Here is a 23,365-nt window from a genome sequence, read left to right as displayed (position 1 = left end):
GTCTCCAGGTCCAGATGAATTACACCCCAGAGTACTGAAGGAGATAGCAGAAGAAATTTTTGAACCCCTCTCCATAATATTTGAAAATTCTTGGAGAACAGGAGAAGTCCCAGAAGACTGGAGAAGAGCAAATGTTGTTCCTATCTTCAAAAAGGGGAAGAAGGTGGACCCAGGCAACTATAGGCTGGTGAGTCTGACTTCTATACCAGGAAAGATCTTTGAACAAATTATTAAACAACATGTATGTCAGTACCTGGATAAGAATGAAGTGATTAAACAGAGTCAGCATGGGTTTGTAACTAATAAGTCATGTCAGACTAACTTAATTTCCTTCTATGACGGAATCACTGATTGGGTGGATCAAGGAAATGCTGTAGATATAGTATATCTTGACTTCAGCAAAGCATTTGACAAAGTATCTCATACAATCCTTATTGAAAAAATGACTAGGTATGGAATGGACAAGGCAACTGTTAGGTGGATTCATAACTGGCTTAGTGATCGGACCCAAAGAGTGGTCGTAAATGGCTGCACATCCAGTTGGAAGAATGTCTCAAGTGGGGTACCACAGGGCTCTGTCCTGGGCCCTGTATTGTTCAACATCTTTATCAACGATTTAGATGAAGGAATTGAGGGTAAACTGATTAAATTCGCTGATGACACAAAGCTAGGAGGGATAGCTAATACTAGAGAAGAGAGAGAGAGGATTCAAAAAGATATAAATAAACTGGAGAACTGGGCAGCAACTAACAGAATGGTTTTTAACAGGGACAAATGCAAAGTACTACATCTGGGCAATAAAAATGAAAAAAGCATATACAGAATGGGAGGAATAGGCCTAAGCTATAGCACATGTGAAAAAGACTTGGGTATACTAATAGATCACAAACTGAATATGAGTCAACAGTGTGATGCAGCAGCAAAAAAAGCAAATGCAATTCTAGGATGTATTAACAGAAGCATACAGTCTAGATCACGTGAAGTCATTATTTCCCTCTACTCCTCTTTGGTCAGACCTCATCTGGAATATTTGTGTCCAGTTTTGGGCACCACATTTTAAAAAAGACATCAACAAACTGGAGCAAGTTCAGAAAAGAGCAACCAGAATGGTGACCGGTCTGCAAACCCTGTCTTATGAGGAAAGGTTGCAGGATTTGGGATTGTTTAGTTTGCAAAAGAGAAGACTGAGAGGAGACTTAATAGCTGTCTACAAATATCTCAAGGGCTGTCACATTGTAGAAGGATCATCTTTATTCTCATTTGCACAAGGAAAGACTAGAAGCAATGGGATGAAACTGAATGGGAGGAGACACAGATTAGATATTAGAAAAAACTTTTTGACAGTTAGAGTGATCAATGAGTGGAACAAGCTGCCACGAGAAGTGGTGAGTTCTCCTTCAATGGATGTCTTCAAACAGAGGCTGGACAGACATCTGACTGGGATGATTTAGCGAATCCTGCTTTGAGCAGGGGGTTGGACCAGATGGCCCAGGAGGTCCCTTCCAACTCTACGATTCTATGATTCTAGAGATTTTAGGAGGCTGAACATTTATCTCAGGCCCACTATAGATTACACCTCAATTTAACAGGCTGAAATAGGCTGGTGTATGAGAAGGTACAAGGTGTATATAGTATTGGGGAGAATTTGAATCTCCCTAGAGATTTTAGGAGGCTAAACTATTATCTCAGGCCCACTATAGATTACACCTCAATTTAACAGGCTGAAATTGGCTGGTGTATGACAAGGTACAAGGTGTATATAGTTTTGGGGAGAATTGGAAGCTCCCTAGAGATTTTAGGAGGCTGACAATGATGCTCTCAGTCCAAGTATGGCAGCAGGCAGCCTAACAAGCAGGACTGCTGCACAAAAAAGTGTGGAAAAATGAAAGCTTGGTAACTGTGCAGAAAAGAGGAAGAAAAGTATTTTTGCTTTTAAAAAAGCAGTTTGCACAGCAGTGTGCAAACAGCAATGCAGCTATCAGGGAGCCTTATAAGGCAGCCTAATAACCAACAGAGCTGATGCACAAAAATATATCCTCCCCTGTCACTGCACACAAACTGTTGTGTTGTACAGTGAAAATCGCTACCAGCAGAAGCAGTTTTTTTTTTCTTCCCTGCCTAACACTCTCCCTTATTTAGAATCAGCAGCAGCAACCTCTCCCTATGCTAAGATCAGCAGAAGTAAGATGGCGGTCGGCGTGCACCCCCTTTTATAGCCCCTGTGACGCCACACAAAGCAAGCCAATAACTTGCATGCCCTTCTCAAAGATGGTGGTGACCGCTGCCCATGTCGTCACGTTGCCCACAGTGTGCATCCTCCATCATTGGCTGAAAAAGGGCGATGGAAGCATCATTTGAAACGTGACTTTGGCGCTCTGGTCGCCGACCTCATGGCCGACCTCACGCTATGGTCGGGTTTCGTTTCATGAAACCCGACTAGCGAAAGTTGGCGACTTATGAATTTGACCGACCCGTTTCGCTCAACTCTACTAAACAGGTATACACTAAATGTTGTTTAGTCACACTGCAGCTCAGAAGGGATGGAGCATTAGTATTTGGGAGCGCAGAATTTGCTGAATTTCTTTTTTAGTATGAGGAGCCATTTTGCTTTTCCAGAGGGTTTGTAATCAGTAACGTGGAAGCTCCCTTTATTTCCGATAACAGATGATGGACCTGAGTGAGATCCTGCTTTTTTGTGTGGAATGATTTGAAACTTTTTTGGGAACATTTGATATAATATTGTGATCATATTTATCCAGCGCTCTACGCTGAGCACTTATATCGGGTATTTCAACTAAATCTCTGTGTGACATGATTCAGATGAAACACCCGAGGGATTCAATCACTACAATGAGGCAGAAATTACTCTGGACTCAATCTGGTCTCTGTTTAGCGGTGTCCTTCTTTCCAGAAATGCACAAAACTGTGATGGAACACGCTTTTATGCACGCCTAAATAGGCAGATACTGCCAGATCATAGGCGGCCAGACAGTATCCACAGTGGCTCCATATGCCTCATTATAGGGAATCTTCCAACGGGGGTTTGTCTCAATCACTTATTTCAAAAATTTACAAGGAAACCCCGGTGTAAGCACTGAGCGCAGAGCACAGGATAAATGTGAGCTGAGCCTTACTGCAATCAACTACAGCAATACCATACATCTTTTTTATGTTTGCCTGCTGTCACACACTAAAAGATGCCTTTTGCTGCAAAAACAAATCTTGCATTTCCATATTTTGAGAGCTATAATTTTTCCATATTTCTGCAGTCGTGTGTGGGAATTTTTTGCGGGACGACTTGACATTTTTATTGGTACCATTTTCAGGCACATGATATTTTTGATCGCTTTCTATGCAGATTTTTGGGAGGCAGAATGAACAAAAATCAGCAATTGCGGAATTTTTTTTTTTTAGGGGGGAGGGGGGTTTAAGCTGCTCCTTGTGTGTTAAAATTGATAATGCAGCTTTATTCTTCCGGTCAGTATGATTAAAGCGATACCATATTCATATAGATTTTTTATGTTTTGGCGCTTTTACACAGAAAAAACTATTTTATAGAATAACTTTTCAGTTGATGGAGCTGTAGAGTGGCTTGTTTTTTGCGGGACAAGATGACGTTTTCAAAGATACTATTTTTATTTACATTCGTCTTTTGGATCGCGTTTTATCCCACTTTTTGTTCAGCGGGATGATGATAAAGCATCGCGCTTTGCCTAGTTTTTTATTTTTTTATGGTGTTCACAGAGAGGGTAAATTAGTGGGACTTATAGGTCGGGTCGGCAACACCAAATGTGTACTTTTATTGTTTTTTTTTCATAAAAATATTTATTTATGGGTACAATAAAAATTTTTTTATTATTTTGTGACTTTAAAAAAATATATTTTTACAACTTTTTTTTTTTTTTTTAACTTTGTCCCACTATGGGACTTTCACTTTTTGCAGCCTGATCACAGTTGTAAAGCAATGCAATGCACAAGCATTGCTGTGCTTCATAACTTGGTAGCCCTGCCGACACAAGTTAGTTAGATCATGCACTGCGCATGATCTAACTTGCTAGTGACTGATGACCCGGATATTGTCATGATAACATCAGGTCACCATTGCAATGATCATCGTCATCATCGTGGGAGAGCTGATCGAATGGCAGAGGGGGCTCCCTATCTCTGCCTTCTAAATGCTGCGATCTACAGTATATCAATGGCACCATTTAGGGGGTTAAAGTGCCAGGAGTAGTGCAGGCACCGCACCTGTCAGTGAGTGCCATGTGTCAACTGTCAGAATCAGCTGACACTCGGCAGCAATTGCACCTGCACAGGTCCTGTGCGTGAGAAATCGCCTGGACGTATCCATACGTCCAAGATCAATCAGTACCTACCAATCTGGACGTATGAATACGTTCCAGGTCGTAAAGGGGTTAAAAATGCAATGAAAAAAAAACACAAGTAACCTAATTTCGCTAAACTGGACAGAAATGCTGCAGGAAATCTACAACATCAAAACTCACAAAATACTCATTGTAGGAACTTAGGGTTAATGCTTGTTCACACGACCGTAATAACAGGATGAATGCTATCTGCCATTTTGACGGTTAGGCCGGGGTCACACTGGCGAGGAATACGGCCGAGTGAGAGGCGCTAAAAGCACGCATTACACACGGACAAATGATTCTCTATGGGGTCCCTCGCACCAGCCGTATATTTCTCATCTGTATTCTACGCTCCGTGCCAATCTCAGCATGCTGCGATTGTCAGCGTACTACGCCCGTAGTGCGCCAATGCAAGTCTATGGGTGCGCAAAAAATACGCATTACACACGGAACACACATGTGACCTGCGAGAAATACGCACCAGGTGTCTTTTAGCAAAGCCGGCAATTCAGTGCGCTATACAGTAAACTCACACTGACAGGTTTTATAAAGAAACGAAAGAATAGATATATACACATAGAATACATATATATATATATATATATATATATATATACACGCATTCTATGAGTCTATATCTATTCTTTGGTTTCTGTTTAGAAACCCTGTCATAGGGCTCCATTATATGTCCATTTTGCAAGCCTGCGAGAAAATCTCACCATACCGATCACATACGGATGCTTACATGCGCAAAATACGCGACCACACCTTGATTACGGGTGACATACGAAGCACTGTTTAGGGGTCATTCTTCCGTATTACGCATGTAAAATACTGACCATATTTTGCGTCGGTTAGTGTGACCCCGGCCTTAGACCACAGCTCCGCAGCTACGGTCCCGAGTGTCAGCGGCAGCGCCGGTTGTTGATGCTTGAGACTCGTGCGAGTTTCTCCCATCACAAACAGTAGTGTCATCCCGGCCTTAGCATTCGTTCCTATGTTATTCTATGGGGCCGTGCACGTCTGACTTCTTCCTCGGACAGTGTAAGGTCAAAGAAAAAAAATCACTGCAAGTTTGTTCCAATATTCAGATTGCACTGAGCTATGCAAGTCAGTGAGAGCAAGGGACATATCTGACTGCACTCGAATGACATCTAAGTGCAGTCCTATTTCCACAGACTGACACAAAGGAAAAGATGGAGAATTCTTTTTCTCCATCTTCTCTTCATCCGAGAGAATCAGAACACACTATGATAATACTCTGATCAGAGTCTGATCGGATTGTGATTGGCATAATTTATCTGATTTTCTCAGATGACAAAAAATATGCTCATCTTCACCTAGCCTTAGGTTTATACCCTCGGTGCTGTCTACATTAGCAAAGGCTGGAGTGTGGAAGCACTAAATAGTCTGGATAAGGGTTGGTGGTGATACACATTTGTGTTTTTACTTTTAAGCTTGTTGCCCTTTGTTGTCTTTTTTTCTGTATGCATCTGAATGCATATAGAAATTAATTGAATTTATTCTAAGTGAATAAATATGATTTGAAGGTGCAGCCCTGTTTTTTAAGTATGTAACTTTAAGTCTCTGTTCCTGTATACTATTTATTGACAGGTTGAACGGTGCTTTCATTTTTTCTCCATACACATTTAATTGCCTGGGGATCCCAGTGAAAACAACACTTATTTATAATGTATGGTCAGCTAAAGATATCAAAAGTACTAAGATTTTACATTTTTTTTAAACTTTTATGTGTACATGCTGTAAGTGTGTACAGTATTCAAAAGCATGTGAAAAAAACAGCTAATACTTACAATGCCATGAAGCTGGTTTGTGTTTTCAGCATTAGGTGGATGTGGAGTACTTTCCATCTTCTGAGCTAAATGCTGGGAGCCATAAAGAGAATCAAATGGCGTCCACTGATGGAAGGCTTCTTCTCCATCAAAGAAAATTAACTGAAGGGAAAGATCGGGTTTTGATCCTGAGGTTCTCCCCTATATAAATAAAAACATATTTGAAAATCACAAGTCTAAAATGTTTAATATAATGGCTTTATTTTACTTTAATAGTAGCTCATTTATAATCCTTAAACAGGTAGGAACCAGGCCCAGTGGCCAACTGCCAATTTTTGTGCAACTTAAATGGAGTCATATAACGTATTTTTAAGACTATAAGTTACACCTTACCATGAGTCGCACCTTACCATAAGATGCATCCTAGGACAGAGTATGCTAGTGATAAATCTATTGTTAGTGTTTCTCGGCAGTGTGTGTATTATACACACACAGCTCTGCAGAACATGCACATACCGACACACACAGCTCTGCTACATATGCAGTATGGCAGGTCGGCTCACTTAGGCTAGTTTCACATTTGCGTTTAAGGCCGCAGCGACGGCCTGCACACGGCCGCCACTAAGCCCCGCCCCCTGCCGCGCCTCCTCCAGTAGCTCTGCCTACGGGCGCATGACGCTGCATGCGTCCTGCTTCCCCTATCTTTAGCACTGGGGACGCAGGCCGTGCGCAGGTATGCGTTTGGCGGTGCATGAGTCCTTTTGACGCTGCGCCGACCGCACCAAATTGCAACAGGTTGCTGGTTCAATGTGTCAGGTACTAGTTACCTACACCCAGGGGGGTGTTTAATAACGCTATTGTAAAGTGTATATGTGTGTTTAAAGGACCCTTGATGAGGTCATAGTCATGTGACCCGGTGGACGTGGCTATGGACCATATAATGTGGTCCAGTGTGGAAAGTCCCGCTGAGATGGAGCTTCCTGGCTAACACCCTGTGAAGTGGCTGTGGTGAATGGCTGCACGTGTCTGAGAGCTCCCAGGGGAGGGAATGAACGTCTGCAGTAAACTGAAGCAGCCATGAGGAAACCTGGACGTGGGTGAGATAAGTGAGGCTAAGGCTACGTGCACACGCTGCGGAATGGGGTGCGGATTTGGCCTCACGGATTTTGTAAAATCCGCAGGTAAATCTGCGGTTTTACCTGCGGATTGCTCTGCGGTTTTGCCCTGCGGTTTTTCATCTCCACAATGGAGCAGATGGCAAACCGCAGCAGAATCCGCAGAAAGAATTGAAATGTCAATTCTTTCTGGGGTTTCAAAACCGCAGGAAAACCGCGTGGAAAAATCCGCACCATCTGCACTGCGGTTTTTTTATTCCCATAGGGAATAATGGTACTGTACACCGCAGCAAAAACTGCTGCGGACCCGCAGCGGCCAAATCCGCTGCGGAACCGCAGCAGAATCCGCAGCGTGTGCACACACCCTTAGAGAGCCTGTATGCTGGACATTGTACAACCTGTGTGAACACAGGGTTGGCAGAGTGAAACTCTGCCATGGACACTCTGCTGTTTATATGAAGTTTTGTTGCTGCTGTGGGTTTATGATGTTGAATAAACCGCATGGACTATGCTTGCTTTATGGAAAATCTGTGCCGGATCTGATTTTGTGGCTGCTGAGCGAGTATCCCCTACCCGAATAACAGCGCTACCTCACAATATATACAGTGGGGCAAAAAAGTATTTAGTCAGTCAGCAATAGTGCAAGTTCCACCACTTAAAAAGATGAGAGGCGTCTGTAATTTACATCATAGGTAGACCTCAACTATGGGAGACAAACTGAGAAAAAAAAGTCCAGAAAATCACATTGTCTGTTTTTTTTTTCATTTTATTTGCATATTATGGTGGAAAATAAGTATTTGGTCAGAAACAAGCAATCAAGATTTCTGGCTCTCACAGACCTGTAACTTCTTCTTTAAGAGTCTCCTCTTTCCTCCACTCATTACCTGTAGTAATGGCACCTGTTTAAACTTGTTATCAGTATAAAAAGACACCTGTGCACACCCTCAAACAGTCTGACTCCAAACTCCACTATGGTGAAGACCAAAGAGCTGTCAAAGGACACCAGAAACAAAATTGTAGCCCTGCACCAGGCTGGGAAGACTGAATCTGCAATAGCCAACCAGCTTGGAGTGAAGAAATCAACTGTGGGAGCAATAAATAGAAAATGGAAGACATACAAGACCACTGATAATCTCCCTCGATCTGGTGCTCCACGCAAAATCCCACCCCGTGGGGTCAGAATGATCACAAGAACGGTGAGCAAAAATCCCAGAACCACACGGGGGGACCTAGTGAATGAACTGCAGAGAGCTGGGACCAATGTAACAAGGCCTACCATAAGTAACACACTACGCCACCATGGACTCAGATCCTGCAGTGCCAGACGTGTCCCACTGCTTAAGCCCGTACATGTCCGGGCCCGTCTGAAGTTTGCTAGAGAGCATTTGGATGATCCAGAGGAGTTTTGGGAGAATGTCCTATGGTCTGATGAAACCAAACTGGAACTGTTTGGTAGAAACACAACTTGTCGTGTTTGGAGGAAAAAGAATACTGAGTTGCATCCATCAAACACCATACCTACTGTAAAGCATGGTGGTGGAAACATCATGCTTTGGGGCTGTTTCTCTGCAAAGGGGCCAGGACGACTGATCCGGGTACATGAAAGAATGAATGGGGCCATGTATCGTGAGATTTTGAGTGCAAACCTCCTTCCATCAGCAAGGGCATTGAAGATGAAACGTGGCTGGGTCTTTCAACATGACAATGATCCAAAGCACACCGCCAGGGCAACGAAGGAGTGGCTTCGTAAGAAGCATTTCAAGGTCCTGGAGTGGCCTAGCCAGTCTCCAGATCTCAACCCTATAGAAAAAATTTGGAGGGAGTTGAAAGCCCGTGTTGCCAAGCGAAAAGCCAAAAACATCACTGCTCTAGAGAAGATCTGTATGGAGGAATGGGCCAACATACCAACAACAGTGTGTGGCAACCTTGTGAAGACTTACAGAAAACGTTTGACCTCTGTCATTGCCAACAAAGGATATATCACAAAGTATTGAGATGAAATTTTGTTTCTGACCAAATACTTATTTTCCACCATAATATGCAAATAAAATGAAAAAAAAACAGACAATGTGATTTTCTGGATTTTTTTTTTCTCAGTTTGTCTCCCATAGTTGAGGTCTACCTATGATGTAAATTACAGACGCCTCTCATCTTTTTAAGTGGTGGAACTTGCACTATTGCTGACTGACTAAATACTTTTTTGCCCCACTGTATATATATATATATATATGTATATATATATATACAGATATACCATATATACTCGTGTATAAGCCGACCAGAGTATACGCCAACCCCCCTAATTTTGCCACAAGAAACTGGGAAAACTTATTGACTCGCGTATAAGCCTAGGGTGGAAAATGCAGCAGCTACTGGTAAATTTCAAAAACAAAAATAGATACCAATAAAAGTAAAATTAATTGAGACATCAGTAGGTTAAATGTTTTTGAATATCCATATTGAATCAGGAGCCCCATATAATGCTCCATACAGTTCATGATGGCCCCATAAGATGCTCCATACAAAATACGCCCCATAAAATGCTGCACAAAGCTTAATAATGCCCCCATAAGATGCTCCATATAAAAATATGCCCCATATGCTGCTCCATAAAGGTTATGGCCCCAAAAGATGCTCCACAGATTATGCCCCCATAAGATGCTCCATAGATTATGCCCCTATAAAATGCTCCATAGGTTATGCCCCATATGCTGCCCCATAAAATGCTCGATAGATTATGCCCCCATATGCTACTCCATAGATTTTGCCCCATATGCTGCTGCTGCAAATAAAAAAAAATTACATACTCACCGCTTGTTGCTGGGGGCCAGGTGCCTATGTCATCGCTGGCTCAGGGCCCCGGCACCTCAGATATTCACCTGTCCCCGGTCCAGAGGGCGTGGCGCGCACTAACTATGTCATTGCGCCCTCTGCTGCCTGAACGTCACTGACAGAGGACGCTGCATACAGCGGCAAGCAGCGTTGGAACAGGGACAGGTGAATACTGCATATACTTACCCCCTCCTGGTGTGGTCTCTGCAGCCCCCCCCACTTCTCCCACGGTCTCCTTTCCTTCCTTCAGCGGTCATATTCATGACTTTAATGAGCAGTACCACGTGACCGCTGAAGGAAGGGAGACCATGGGAGAAGCAGGGGGCTTCAGAGACCGTGACGGGGGGTAAGTATGATCTGACACCCCCGCTCCCCCTCCCCTGCCGACCCCCTGGCGTATATGACTCACGTATAAGCCGAGAGGGGGAATTTCAGCCCAAATGGGCTGAAAATCTCGGCTTATACACGAGAATATACGGTAGATAGAAGATTAGCCGTTAATTCATTTGTCGGCTTCTGTAAAGTCAATGCAGGAGCCAAAAGAATAGGAGACATGGATTACATACAGTAAACACATGCATAATAGTTTGATATATAGATGTCAGTGACCAATATAATTAGTATAGTGTGCGTGCAAATTATGGGACATGTGTGTATTTAATAAAAGTATCTTTTCAGGAAAAAAAATGGCGTGGGCTCCCAAGCAATTTTCTGCGCCAGAGAGGGAAAGTCAGCGACTGGGGCAGATATTCATAGCCTAGGAAGGGACCATGGTTATTGGCCCCACCCCCCGGCTACAAACATCTACCTCCAGCCACCCCAGAAATGGCGCATCTCTAAGATGCACCAATTCTGGCACTTAGCCTCTCTCTTCCCACTGCCCTGTAGCGGGTGACATATGGACGGGGTAATAGTTGGGGGTTGATGCCACCTTTCTATTGCTCAAGAGTTCAGCGCGGGTCAGGCTGTGAGGCAGCGCAGCATCAGTGACGTCACCGCTATTCACTGAAGCTGAGTTGCCTCACAGCCTGACCTGCGCTGAACTCTTGAGCAATAGAAAGGTGGCATTAACCCCCAACTATTGTCACGCCACCTCCTGCTCTGGTACTGCCGCGGGCGCCGCCTCCTGCTCCTGTACCGCCGCTGCTGCCGTCTCCTTCTCCTGCACCGCTGCGGCCACCGCCTGCCTCGCCGCGGTCCTCCTCCTCCTTGCACACTCACCTGGCTTCCCTGAGCGCTCCCGCTCGGTCTCCTGCTCCTGCCCCGGTTTCCAGACGGGCGCGCGCCCACGCTGTGTTATCAGTGCGCGCACTCTCTATTCTGCTCTGGGCGGCCGCTCTTGTCTCCTTGCTTGCGCCTCACCCTGACCCGGAAGTCCCTCAACCTTTTCCCTTATCAGGCCGCCTCTTCCTCTTGGCGGTACCCGATTATCATTTGTGACTTGCAAGTGATTCTGGCCCCTCATCCTGCCGCGCATTCCCCTGCCTGCAGTTCCTTTGCCTGTGCCCGTTCCTTAAATCTCCGTGTTCCTTTCTCCTAGTGCCCGCCTGCCTGTGCTCCCGTCCAGCCTCACTCCTGTGTCTCCAGTCCGCGACTCCAATCCGTGCCTCCTCCTTGCTGTCTCCTCCGTGTTGCTGTTCTGCCTCCATCATCCCAGTCCTGTTCGTCCTCCGTGTTCCAGTCCTGCCGGTTCTCCGTCAGCCTCTCCAGCAACCCACGGCTACTCCTGGGTCTCTCCCCTGGGTACCAGCTACTGTGGCGACAGTCTCCCTTGGGTCTGCCCCTAACGCTCCCTGTATAGGGGGTGGTACACCAGGTCAGCTCGCCTGAGGGAGGTTCGTTGCCACGGTCCAGCGGGTCCACCCCAGGAGCCCCTTCAGAGGTCTCACAGTATAATCAGGCCATGGACCCCGCTGGTACCTCTGCCACCGCCCAAAAGGAACTAGCGTTCCTCCGGGAAAATCAGACCCGGATCATGGCATTTTTGAAGACCATGGAGTCCCGTCTCGCGGATCTGCAGCCCTCCGATCCGGGGAGCGCATCCCAGCTAGCCAGTTTCCAGCAGGAACTCGCCCAAAAGCGAGACACCCAAGCCCGCATGCTGAATTTCATGGCCTCGGTGGATAATCAGCTGCTCACCCTACAGGCCGCTGCCCCAGCTCCGGTTCCACAGCCTTCGCCCCGTTTGGCCAAACCCCCGCGGTACACCGGGGACCCCAAGCAGTGTCGGGGGTTCCTTAACCAATGCCAGTTGCATTTTGAATTATTGCCACAACAATATCCCATCGACCGAGCCAAAGTGGCCTTTGTGGTATCCCACTTGGAGGGTGAGGCACTGGCTTGGGTAAACCCCCTGTGGGAGCGAGACGATCCCCTGGTCTCCCAGCTCGCTCCCTTTCTGGAGACTTTTCGTAAAGTCTTCGACGAGCCCGGGCGCCTGGTCTCTGCCACCGAGTCGTTATTTAATCTCCGCCAGGGTACTCTCTCAGTGGGCCAGTACGCTATCCAGTTCCTTACCTTGGCTTCCGAGCTAGGATGGAACAATGAGGCCCTGGTAGGAGCCTTTTGGCGTGGCTTGTCCACTCGAATTAAAGACGAGTTGGCTGGGCAAGACACACCAACGTCCCTGGAGATCCTCATTTCTCTGGCGATGCGTATCGATCTACATTTCCAGGAGCGTACCCACGAAGCTGCCAGGGAGAGAAGATTTCCTCGCTCGTCTCCTGCCACACGCAGTCCTCCCCGCTCGCGATTTTCCTCCGCAGCTGCAGCTCCAGAGCCCATGCAAGTGGACCGACTCAAGCCGGCTGAGCAGCGTCGCCAGGAGAGACTCGCACAAGGTCTCTGTCTCTATTGTGGCTGCGCCACCCATCTCCTGGGTTCTTGCCCGGTGAGACCGGGAAACGCCTCCGCCTAGGACAAGTAAGAGAGGCCTCCCTAGGTGTCAATGACACCTCTCTACCTTTGACCCTCTCGGTTTTGTTGAACCAGGGTTCTAAATGCTCTTCGGAGGTAGCTTATATAGATTCTGGGGCAGCGGGGAATTTCATCCAGCTCGAGGCGGTCAAAAGATTGCGGATACCTGTCAGGTCCTTGGAGACTCCTCAGCAGTTAGCGTCTGTCGAGGGTGCTCCCCTACGGGAGACCGTAACCTTGGTCACCGAGGAGGTGGAGTTAAAAATTGGAGCCTTGCATCAGGAGAGGATAACCTTCTTTGTGCTGCCATCATTGTCCCATACACTTCTCTTATGCCTTCCTTGGTTAAGGATACATGAACCTGTTCTGGACTGGCGATCTGGAGACATCCTTCGTTGGGGGTCAGTCCTGCCTAAGTGTCTCCTTCCTGTTCAGCCTCTTAAAACTTCGCGGCCAGTCACAGTGCCTGCAGACTTGCCTTCGCCGACGTCTTTGATAAGAAAGAGGCATAGAGTCTTCCCCCGCATCGTCCGTACGATTGCCCCATCAATCTTGTTCCAGGCTCTACTCCTCCTAGAGGTCGAATCTATCCTCTGAATCCTCTCGAGTCTCAAGCCATGACCGAGTACATTCAGGAAAATTTGGCCAGAGGCTTTATCCGGAAGTCATCTTCACCTGCTGGCGCAGGTTTCTTCTTCGTCAAGAAGAAGGACGGGTCTCTTCGTCCCTGTATTGACTACCGGGGTCTTAATGAAATTACGATCAAGAATAAGTACCCGCTGCCTCGCTCCGGAGATGTATGGAAGACCGCCTTCAATACCAGAGACGGGCACTACGAATATTTGGTCATGCCCTTCGGTTTGTGCAATGCCCCCGCGGTATTCCAGGAGTTTGTAAATGACATTCTCCGAGACCTTCTGTACTCCTGTGTGGTGGTGTATCTGGATGATATTCTTGTCTTCTCTCCGGACCTGTCCACCCACAGAAGAAATGTCGGTCAGGTACTGCTGCATTTGAGGGGGAATCGCCTGTATGCCAAGCTGGAAAAGTGCGCCTTTGAACAGTTGTGTCCCTCCCGTTCCTGGGTTACGTCATCTCCGACTCGGGCTTACGTATGGATCCAGGAAAGGTGTCCGCTGTGCTCAACTGGCCGAGGCCTCATGGTGTTAAAGCAATTCAGCAGTTTCTCGGCTTCGCGAACTATTACCGGCAATTTATTCCTCATTTTTCTTCGTTGTCTGGTCCCATCTCCTCGCTGATCCGCAAGGGGGCTAATCCTCATGTCTGGTCGCCTGAGGCCGAGAACGCCTTCCTGTCTCTGAAGCAAGCTTTTGCCACCGCACCCGTGCTCCAGCGTCCCGAGGCCAATAAACCTTTCATCCTCGAGGTTGATGCCTCGGCAACTGGGGCCGGAGCCGTACTTTCTCAGAGAGCTTCCTCTGGACGGATGGGTACTTGCGGTTTCTTCTCCAAGACGTTTTCCACTGCGGAACAGAACTACTCCATAAGTGACAGGGAACTGCTGGCCATCAAGTTAGCACTGGAGGAATGGAGGTACCTATTGGAGGGAGCTATACATCCTTTTAAGATCTACACGGATCATAAGAATTTAGCCTACATCCGATCTGCACAGAGACTCAACCACCGGCAGGCCAGGTGGTCCCTGTTCTTTGGTCGTTTCGATTTCGAACTGCACTTCCGCCCTGGCAACTAGAATCTCAGGGCCGATGCCTTGTCCAGATCCTTCTTGTCTACAGATACTGAGGAGGAACCAGCGCACATCATGGATCCCTCCAGGCTCGTCACGGCGGCACCCATCACGTTAACTTCGCTACCTCCCGGTAAAACTTTTGTGCCAGAAAGAGATCGGAGGCAAGTCTTATGCTGGGGGCATGCCTCCAAACTCGCGGGTCATGCTGGTCTTAAAAAGACGCTCATCCTCATGTCCCGCTACTACTGGTGGCCTACCCTTCTCCATGATGTCCGAAGCTTTGTTGCCTCTTGCCCATCCTGTGCCAAGAACAAGGCTCCGAGGCAGCTCCCTTCTGGTCTGTTACACCCGCTTCCAGTCCCTTCGGCTCCATGGCAACACATCGCAATGGACTTTATTACCGATCTACCTCGGTCTTCGGGTTGTACCGTCACCCTTGTGGTCGTGGACAGATTCTCCAAAATGGCACACTTCATCGCCCTTCCTGGTTTACCCTCAGCACCTGACTTGGCGAAAGTTTTCATCCATCATATCTTTCGCCTCCATGGCTTACCTCAACATATTGTTTCGGACAGGGGAATTCAATTCAGTTCTCGATTTTGGAGAGCCTTATGCCAGTCTATGAACGTTACTCTCGACTTTTCTTCAGCATACCACCCACAGTCCAACGGACAAGTGAAGCGGACTAACCAGTGCCTGGTGAATTATCTTCGTCACTTCTCTAATGCCCACCAGAAAAACTGGTCTGACTTACTCCCATGGGCTGAATTCACACATAACAATCACTCCCGCGAATCTTCTGCCAAATCAACTTTCTTTGTTGTCTATGGACAACATCCTGGCGTACCCCTACCGGTCACTCCTGTCTCGGGTGTACCGGCGGCTGATCTTCTGTCTGAGGAGTTCTCCAGGATCTGGCAGGAGACCAAGACCGCCCTCGAATTAGCCCGTGACAGGGTGAAGAGATACGCAGACAAAAGGCCCTTAGACCCTCCTCGATTTTATCCGGGTGATAAGGTTTGGGTATCCTCCAAGTTCATTCGCCTAAAGATTCCTTCATATAAGCTAGGTCCCCGGTACATTGGACCCTTCGAAGTCCTGGCTCGCATCAACGATTTCTCCTACAAACTGCGGCTTCCCGCCTCCCTCCGCATCCCTAATTCCTTTCACATGTCCCTTCTAAAACCTGTCATCCTCAATCAGTATCATGCCTCTACCACTCATTCACCTCCGCCTGTCTCCCCTGACAATGTGTACGAGGTGAAAGACATTCTAGCCAGGAAAAAGATAAGAGGGAGGACCTTTTTCCTGGTTGATTGGAAAGGTTTTGGTCCTGAGGAGAGATCGTGGCAGCCCCGGAAAAATATCCAGGCTCCTCGAATCTTGGCTAGGTTTCTTTCGAGCTTGCAGAGGGGGGTGCATAAGGAGGGGGGTACTGTCACGCCGCCTCCTGCTCCAGTACCGCCGCGGCCGCCGACACCTGCTCCGGTACTGCCGTGGGCGCCGCCTGCTGCTCCTGTACCGCCGCTGCCGCCGCCTCCTTCTCCTGCACCGCCGTGGCCACCACCTGCCTTGCCGCGGTCCTCCTCCTCCTTGCACACTCACCTGGCTCCCCTGCACGCTCCCACTAGGTCTCCTGCTCCAGCCCCGGCTTCCAGACGGGCGCGCGCCCGCGCTGTGTTTAGCAGTGCGCGCACTCTCCGTTCTGCTCTGGGCAGCCGCTATTGTCTCCCTGCTCGTGCCACACCCTGACCCGGAAGTCCCTCAACCTTTTCCCTTATCAGGCCGACCTCTTCCTCCTGGCGGTGCCTGATTATCATTTGTGACTTGCAAGTGATCCTGGCCCCACGTCCTGCCACGCATTCCCCTGCCTGCAGTTCCTTTGCCTGTGCCTTTTCCTTAAATCTCCGTGTTCCTTTCTCCTAGTGCCCGCCTGCCTGTGTTCCCGTCCAGCCTCGTTCCTGTGTCTCCAGTCCGTGCCTCCTCCTTGCTGTCTCCTCCGTGTTGCTGTTCTGCCTCCGTCATCCCAGTCCTGTTTGTCCTCCGTGTTCCAGTCCTGCCGGTTCTCCGTCAGCCTCTCCGGCCCCCCGCGGCTACTCCTGGGTCTCTCCCCTGGGTACCAGCTACTGTGGCGATAGGGGCAGACCCAAGGGAGACAAGCTCCCTGTATAGGGGGTGGTACACCAGGTCAGCTCACCCAAGGGAGGTTCGTTGCCACGGTCCAGCGGGTCCACCCCGGGAGCCCCTGCAGAGGTCTCACAACTATTACCCCATCCATATGCCACCCGCTACAGGGCAGTGGGAAGAGAGAGGCTAAGTGCCGGAATTGGCGCATCTTAGAGATGCGCCATTTCTGGGGCGGCTGGGGACAGATGTTTGTAGCCGGGGGGGAGCAATAACCATGGTCCCTCCCTAAGCTATGAATATCTGCCCCCATTCACTGGCTTTCCCTCTCTGGCGCAGAAAATTGCGCAGAAGCCCACAACATTTTTCCCCCGAAAAGATTCTTTTATTAAATATACACAGGTCCCATAATTTGCACACACACACTACTAATTATAATGGTCACTGACATCTATATATCAAACTATTATGCATGCGTTTACTGTATGTAAACCATGTCTCCTATCCTGTCGGCTCCTGCATTGATTTTACAGAAGCCGACAAATGAATTAATGGCTAATCCTCTATCTATATCTCTATGCAATAAAAGATAAATATATATAGTATATATGTGTGTGTGTCACTGACATACATATACATATATATACAGTACAGACCAAAAGTTTGGACACACATTCTCATTCAAAGAGTTTTCTTTATTTTCATGACTATGAAAATTGTAGATTCACTCTGCAGGCATCAAAACTATGTATTAACACATGATGAAGAGAACTGTTTGACACTCATTAAGTCCATGACTCAGAGACTGCAAGCTGTTATAAAAGCCAGAGGTGGTGCAACAAAATACTAGTGATGTGTTGGAGTGTTTTTTTGTTTGTTTGTATTTCATGATTCCATATTTTTTTCCACAGATTTGAGTGATTCCAGAATTTTTCCCCTCTGCTTGGTCTAAAAAAGTAACCATTACTGACTGCCACATTTTTGTTCTTGATTTCTTTTAGTGTTTCTTAAAGCCAGAAAGTTTCCATTTGAAATGACTTTAGTTTTGTGCCATGTCTGTGATCTGCTTTTTTTTCTACAAAATTAAACAACTGAATGAACATCCTCCAAGGCCGGTGATTTCATGACTATGAAAATTGTAGATTCACTCTGAAGGCATCAAAACTATGAATTAACACATGTGGAATTATATAATTAACAAAAAAGTGTGCAACAACTGAAAATATGTCTTATATTCTAGGTTCTTCAAAGCAGCCACCTTTTGCTTTGATTACTGCTTTGCACACTCTTGGCATTCTCTTGATGAGCTTCAAGAGGTAGTCACTGGAAATGGTCTTCCAACAGTCTTGAAGGAGTTCCCAGAGATGCTTAGCACTTGTTGGCCCTTTTGTTGGCCCTTTTGCCTTCACTCTGCGGTCCAGCTCACCTCAAACCATCTCGATTGGGTTCAGGTCTGGTGACTGTGGAGGCCAGGTCATCTAGCCTAGCACCCCATCACTCTTCTTCTTGGTCAAACATCCCTTACACAGCCTGGAGGTGTGTTTGGGGTCATTGTCCTGTTGAAAAATAACTGATGGTCCAGCTAAACGCAAACCGGATGGAATAGCATGCCGCTGCAAGATGCTGTGGTAGCCATGCTGGTTCAGTATGCCTTCAATTTTGAATAAATCCCCAACAGTGTCACCAGCAAAGCAACCCCACACCATCCCACCTCCTCCATGCTTCACGGTGGGAACCAGGCATGTAGAGTCCATCCGTTCACCTTTTCTGCGTCACACAAAGACACGGTGGTTGGAACCAAAGATCTCAAATTTGGACTCATCAGACCAAAGCACAGATTTCCACTGGTCTAATGTCCATTCCTTGTGTTCTTTAGCCCAAACAAGTCTCTTCTGCTTGTTGCCTGTCCTTAGCAGTGGTTTCCTAGCAGCTATTTTATCATGAATGCCTGCTGCACAGTCTCCTCTTAACAGTTGTTGTAGAGATGTGTCTGCTGCTAGAACTCTGTGTGGTATTGACCTGGTCTCTAATCTGAGCTGCTGGTAACCTGCGATTTCTGAGGCTCGTGACTTGGATGAACTTATCCTCCGCAGAAGAGGTGACTCTTGATCTTCCTTTCCTGGGGTGGTCCTCATGTGAGTCAGTTTCTTTGTAGTGCTTGATGGTTTTTGCCACTGCACTTGGGGACACTTTCAAAGTTTTCCCAATTGTTCGGACTTAAAGTAATGATGGCCACTTGTTTTTCTTTACTTAGCTGCTTTTTTCTTGCCATAATACAAATTCTAACAGTCTATTCAGTAGGACTATCAGCTGTGTATCCACCAGACTTCTGCACAACACAACTGATGGTCCCAACCCCATTTATAAGGCAAGAAATCCCACTTATTAAACCTGACAGGGCACACCTGTGAAGTGAAAACCATTTCCGGTGACTACTTCTTGAAGCTAATCAAGAGAATGCCAAGACTGTGCAAAGCAGTAATCAAAGCAAAAGGTGGCTACTTTGAAGAACCTAGAATATAAGACATATTTTCAGTTGTTGCACACTTTTTTGTTAATTATATAATTCCACATGTGTTAATTCATAGTTTTGATGCCTTCAGAGTGAATCTACAATTTTCATAGTCATGAAATCACCGGCCTTGGAGGATGTTCATTCAGTTGTTTAATTTTGTAGAAAAAAAAGCAGATCACAGACATGGCACAAAACTAAAGTCATTTCAAATGGAAACTTTCTGGCTTTAAGAAACACTAAAAGAAATCAAGAACAAAAATGTGGCAGTCAGTAATGGTTACTTTTTTAGACCAAGCAGAGGGGAAAAATTCTGGAATCACTCAAATCTGTGGAAAAAAATATGGAATCATGAAATACAAACAAACAAAAAAACACTCCAACACATCACTAGTATTTTGTTGCACCACCTCTGGCTTTTATAACAGCTTGCAGTCTCTGAGTCATGGACTTAATGAGTGTCAAACAGTTCTCTTCATCAATCTGGCTCCAACTATCTCTGATTGCTGTTGCTTTGCAGGTTGGAGCCTTGTCATGGACCATTTTCTTCAACTTCCACCAAAGATCTTCAATTGAATTGAAATCTGGACTATTTGCAGGCCATGACATTGACCTTATGTGTCTTTTTTTCAAGGAATGTTTGCACAGTTTTTGCTCTACGGCAGGATGCATTACCATCTTGAAAAATGATTTCATCATCCCCAAACATCCTTTCAATTGATAGGGTAAGAAAAGTGTCCAAAATATCAACATAAACTTGTGCATTTATTGAAGATGTAATGGCAGCCATCTCCCCAGTGCCTTTACTTGACATGCAGCCCCATATCATCAATGACTGTGGAATTTTGCATGTTCTCTTCAGGCAGTCATCTTTATAAATCTCATTGGAACGGCACCAAACAAAAGTTCCAGCATCATCACCTTGCCCAATGCAGATTCGCGATTCATCACTGAATATGACTTTCATCCAGTCATCCACAGTCCACGATTGCTTTTCTTTAGCCCATTGTAACCTTGTTTTTTTCTGTTTAGGTGTTAATGATGGCTTTCATTTAGCTTTTCTGTATGTAAATCCCATTTCCTTTAGGCGGTTTCTTACAATTCGGTCACAGACGTTGAATCCAGTTTCCTCCCATTCGTTCCTCATTTGTTTTGTTGTGCATTTCCTGTTTTGGAGACATATTGCTTTAAGTTTCCGGTCTTGACGCTGTGATGTCTTCCTTGGTCTACCAGTATGTTTGCCTTTAACAACCTTCCCATGTTGTTTGTATTTGGTCCAGATTTTAGACAGAGCTGACTGTGAACAACCAACATCTTTTGCAACATTGCGTGATGATTTACCCTCTTTTAAGAGTTTGATAATCCTCTCCTTTGTTTCAATTCACATCTCTCGTGTTGGAGCCATGATTCATGTCAGTCCACTTGATGCAACAGCGCTTCCAAGGTGTGATCACTCCTTTTTTGATGCAGACTAATGAGCAGATCTAATTTGATGCAGGTGATAGTTTTGGGAATGAAAATTTATAGGGTGATTCCATATTTTTTTCCCACAGAATTGAGTGATTCAATAATTTTTCCCCTTTGCTTGGTCTAAAAAAGTAACCTTTACTGACTACCACATTTTTTGTTCTTGATTTCTTTTAGTGTTTCTTAAAGCTAGAAAGTTGCCATTTGAAATGACTTTAGTTTTGTGCCATGTCTGTGATCTGCTTTTTTTCTACAAAATAGAACAACTGAATGAACATCCTCCAAGGCCTGTGATTACATAATTTTTGCCAGGGGTTGTATCTATTCCATTATAACCTATTCTATACTGTACCCAACAGATCATTTGCCAGCTTTTAATCTATCTATCTATCTATCTATCTATCTATCTATCTATCTATCTATCTATCTATCTATCCCTGTGTGCTTTGAAGAATATTTCATTTTAAAAGGATGTGTAAATGACTTAGAACATTTCTCTATGTAAAAGCTGCATTCTGATGTTAATCGGATGCTAGGTAGTGTGTCTCCAGCCTAAGGCCACATGCACACACTGAGTATTTAGTGAGTTTTTTACCCCAGTATTTGTAAGCCAAAACAAGGAGTGGGTGAAAAATGCAGAAGTGGTGCAAATGTTTCTATTAGGCCAGGGTCACACTAGAGAGGAATACGGACGAGTGAGGGGCGTAAAAACCACGCATTAGACACGGACAAATGATTCTCTATGGGGTACCTCGCACCAGCCGTATATTTCTCATCCGTATTCTACGGTCCGTGCCAATCGCAGCATGCTGCGATTGTCAGCGTACTACGGCCGTAGTACACCAATGCAAGTCTATGGGTGCGCAAAAAATATGGATTACACACGGAGCACACATGTGACCTGCGAGAAATACGCAGGTCTTTTGGCTGCTGCCAGGAAATGGCCCAATCCATCATCAGGAAGCTGAGACATGCAAATGAGCTCAAAAAGCGCTCCAGACATCCAGGAAGTACGCCTCCACGGAGTACAGCAGCATCATGGCGTCCACTTATCTTAATGTGGAAATGCTAATTGTCCTGGTGCAGGAGCGGCCCGAACTATGGGACCAACGTGATGCCCATTATGCCAACCGGGCAAGAAAGGAGGCGTCATGGAGGCGCATATGTAGGCAGATGTTCCATGATTTTGGTGATCGGTCACGTGAGGAACAGCAGAAAATTAGTAAGTACAAGCCAAAAAATGATTCAAATTAGCGCAGAACAAAAAATGAATATAGATTCAGCACCCCCCTTCCTGTGCTTGTACTTTTTTCCTCACGAGGCCGTTAGATTTTGATGTGACATGTGGTTTGACACTGCCATAATTTGGGCCAGGCCACAAGATCCTCATCCTCCTAGCCAAACAAGTTATTTTAAGTGTAGTTACTTGATACATAAACTAATGTGACCCTGTGTATCTGGCCTGTATGCCCCAATTACATATGCCACCATGTGTAGAAAGCACACCCCAGAAGGCCCCATGCCTAGACTATTGGTAGCAAATGTGACCTATCAAATATGTGAATTTGACAATATTTCCTGTCACATTGCAGTGGAAGATGTATGAGACGCTGGCGAAGCATCCGGGACCAATACCGCCGGGAACGTCAGCAGCGGTCCAGGAGTGGGGATGTGGGCTATGTGAAGAGAAAGTACATCTACTATGACCGCCTCTCCTTCCTCGCCCCAATTCTGGATCTCAGACCGTAAGTAGATACCTCACACCACATTACACAGATACTTTACAGGGCCAAAAATTTGTAGTTATTTTTGGCTCTGTTCTATTTCATAACAGAACTCAGTCCAACCTTACGGACAGAGGAACTGGCTCGGAAACAGACCCCATCATCGATCCTGGGTCTGCAGGGGAAGAGGTGGCTGGCCCATCTTCTCCCCCTACTAGGAGCAGGGGTGAAGAATCGAGTCAGGATGTGCCATTGCCTGCGCCCCAAAGCCCACCACCAGGACCATCTGGTGCTGCTGCAGCATCAGCAAGAGCAGAGGAGCAGGGCAACATCAGCAGCAGCCCAACTGGCCACATCCGGGCCTCCCCACAGCCTGCTGCCACATCCCGGCGAGGAAGAAGCCGAAGGCGGCAAATACCTGCCACTGATACCCGCACTAATGTGGACACTGGGGTCCTAAATTATTTAGCCAGAGTAAATAGTGATGATGGGGAGGAGGCATACTCACGCAGCCTGGCCAATTATCTCCGTGCCCTTTCCCGTGAGGTCAGGATCCGTATTAGAGGATGTTTTCAGATACTGCTTGATGCGTGCACATACCCCAATACGCCCTACAAATTATTTGAATATATTGAGAGGTGGCAGCTTTCCCAAAGAAATCTCATGCGCCTTAGGCACCCCCCACAAATGCATGCTCAAGCAGGATCTGAGGATCCTCAAATACGTGGGCCTACACCTCACCCCCTTCCTCCCACTACCCAACCTTCAATACAGCAGCCACAAATGTCTGCCTCTAGCCAACCA

General features: G+C 46.4%; 1 protein-coding gene across 3 annotated transcripts in view; it reads right to left on the bottom strand.

Annotated features, from left to right (window-relative positions):
• QPCT (glutaminyl-peptide cyclotransferase) overlaps nt 1-23,365 on the bottom strand; it is a 217,984-nt gene that overhangs the window by 109,889 nt on the left and 84,730 nt on the right. For all 3 annotated transcript variants that reach the window (XR_012226897.1, XM_073560131.1, XM_073560130.1), the window contains exon 4: nt 6,182-6,361. Coding sequence is in view for 2 of the 3 variants with exons in the window: in XM_073560131.1 (XP_073416232.1) it covers nt 6,182-6,361 (180 nt within the window). In the remaining variant the exon portion in view is untranslated. The remainder of the gene's footprint in view (nt 1-6,181; nt 6,362-23,365) is intronic.

The sequence above is a fragment of the Dendrobates tinctorius genome, unplaced genomic scaffold (genome assembly GCF_039654945.1).
Source record: "Dendrobates tinctorius isolate UK_male_01 unplaced genomic scaffold, ASM3965494v1 ptg000293l, whole genome shotgun sequence".
NCBI classification, from domain to species: Eukaryota; Metazoa; Chordata; class Amphibia; order Anura; family Dendrobatidae; genus Dendrobates; species Dendrobates tinctorius.
This window is presented reverse-complemented; position numbering and strand designations above follow the sequence as displayed.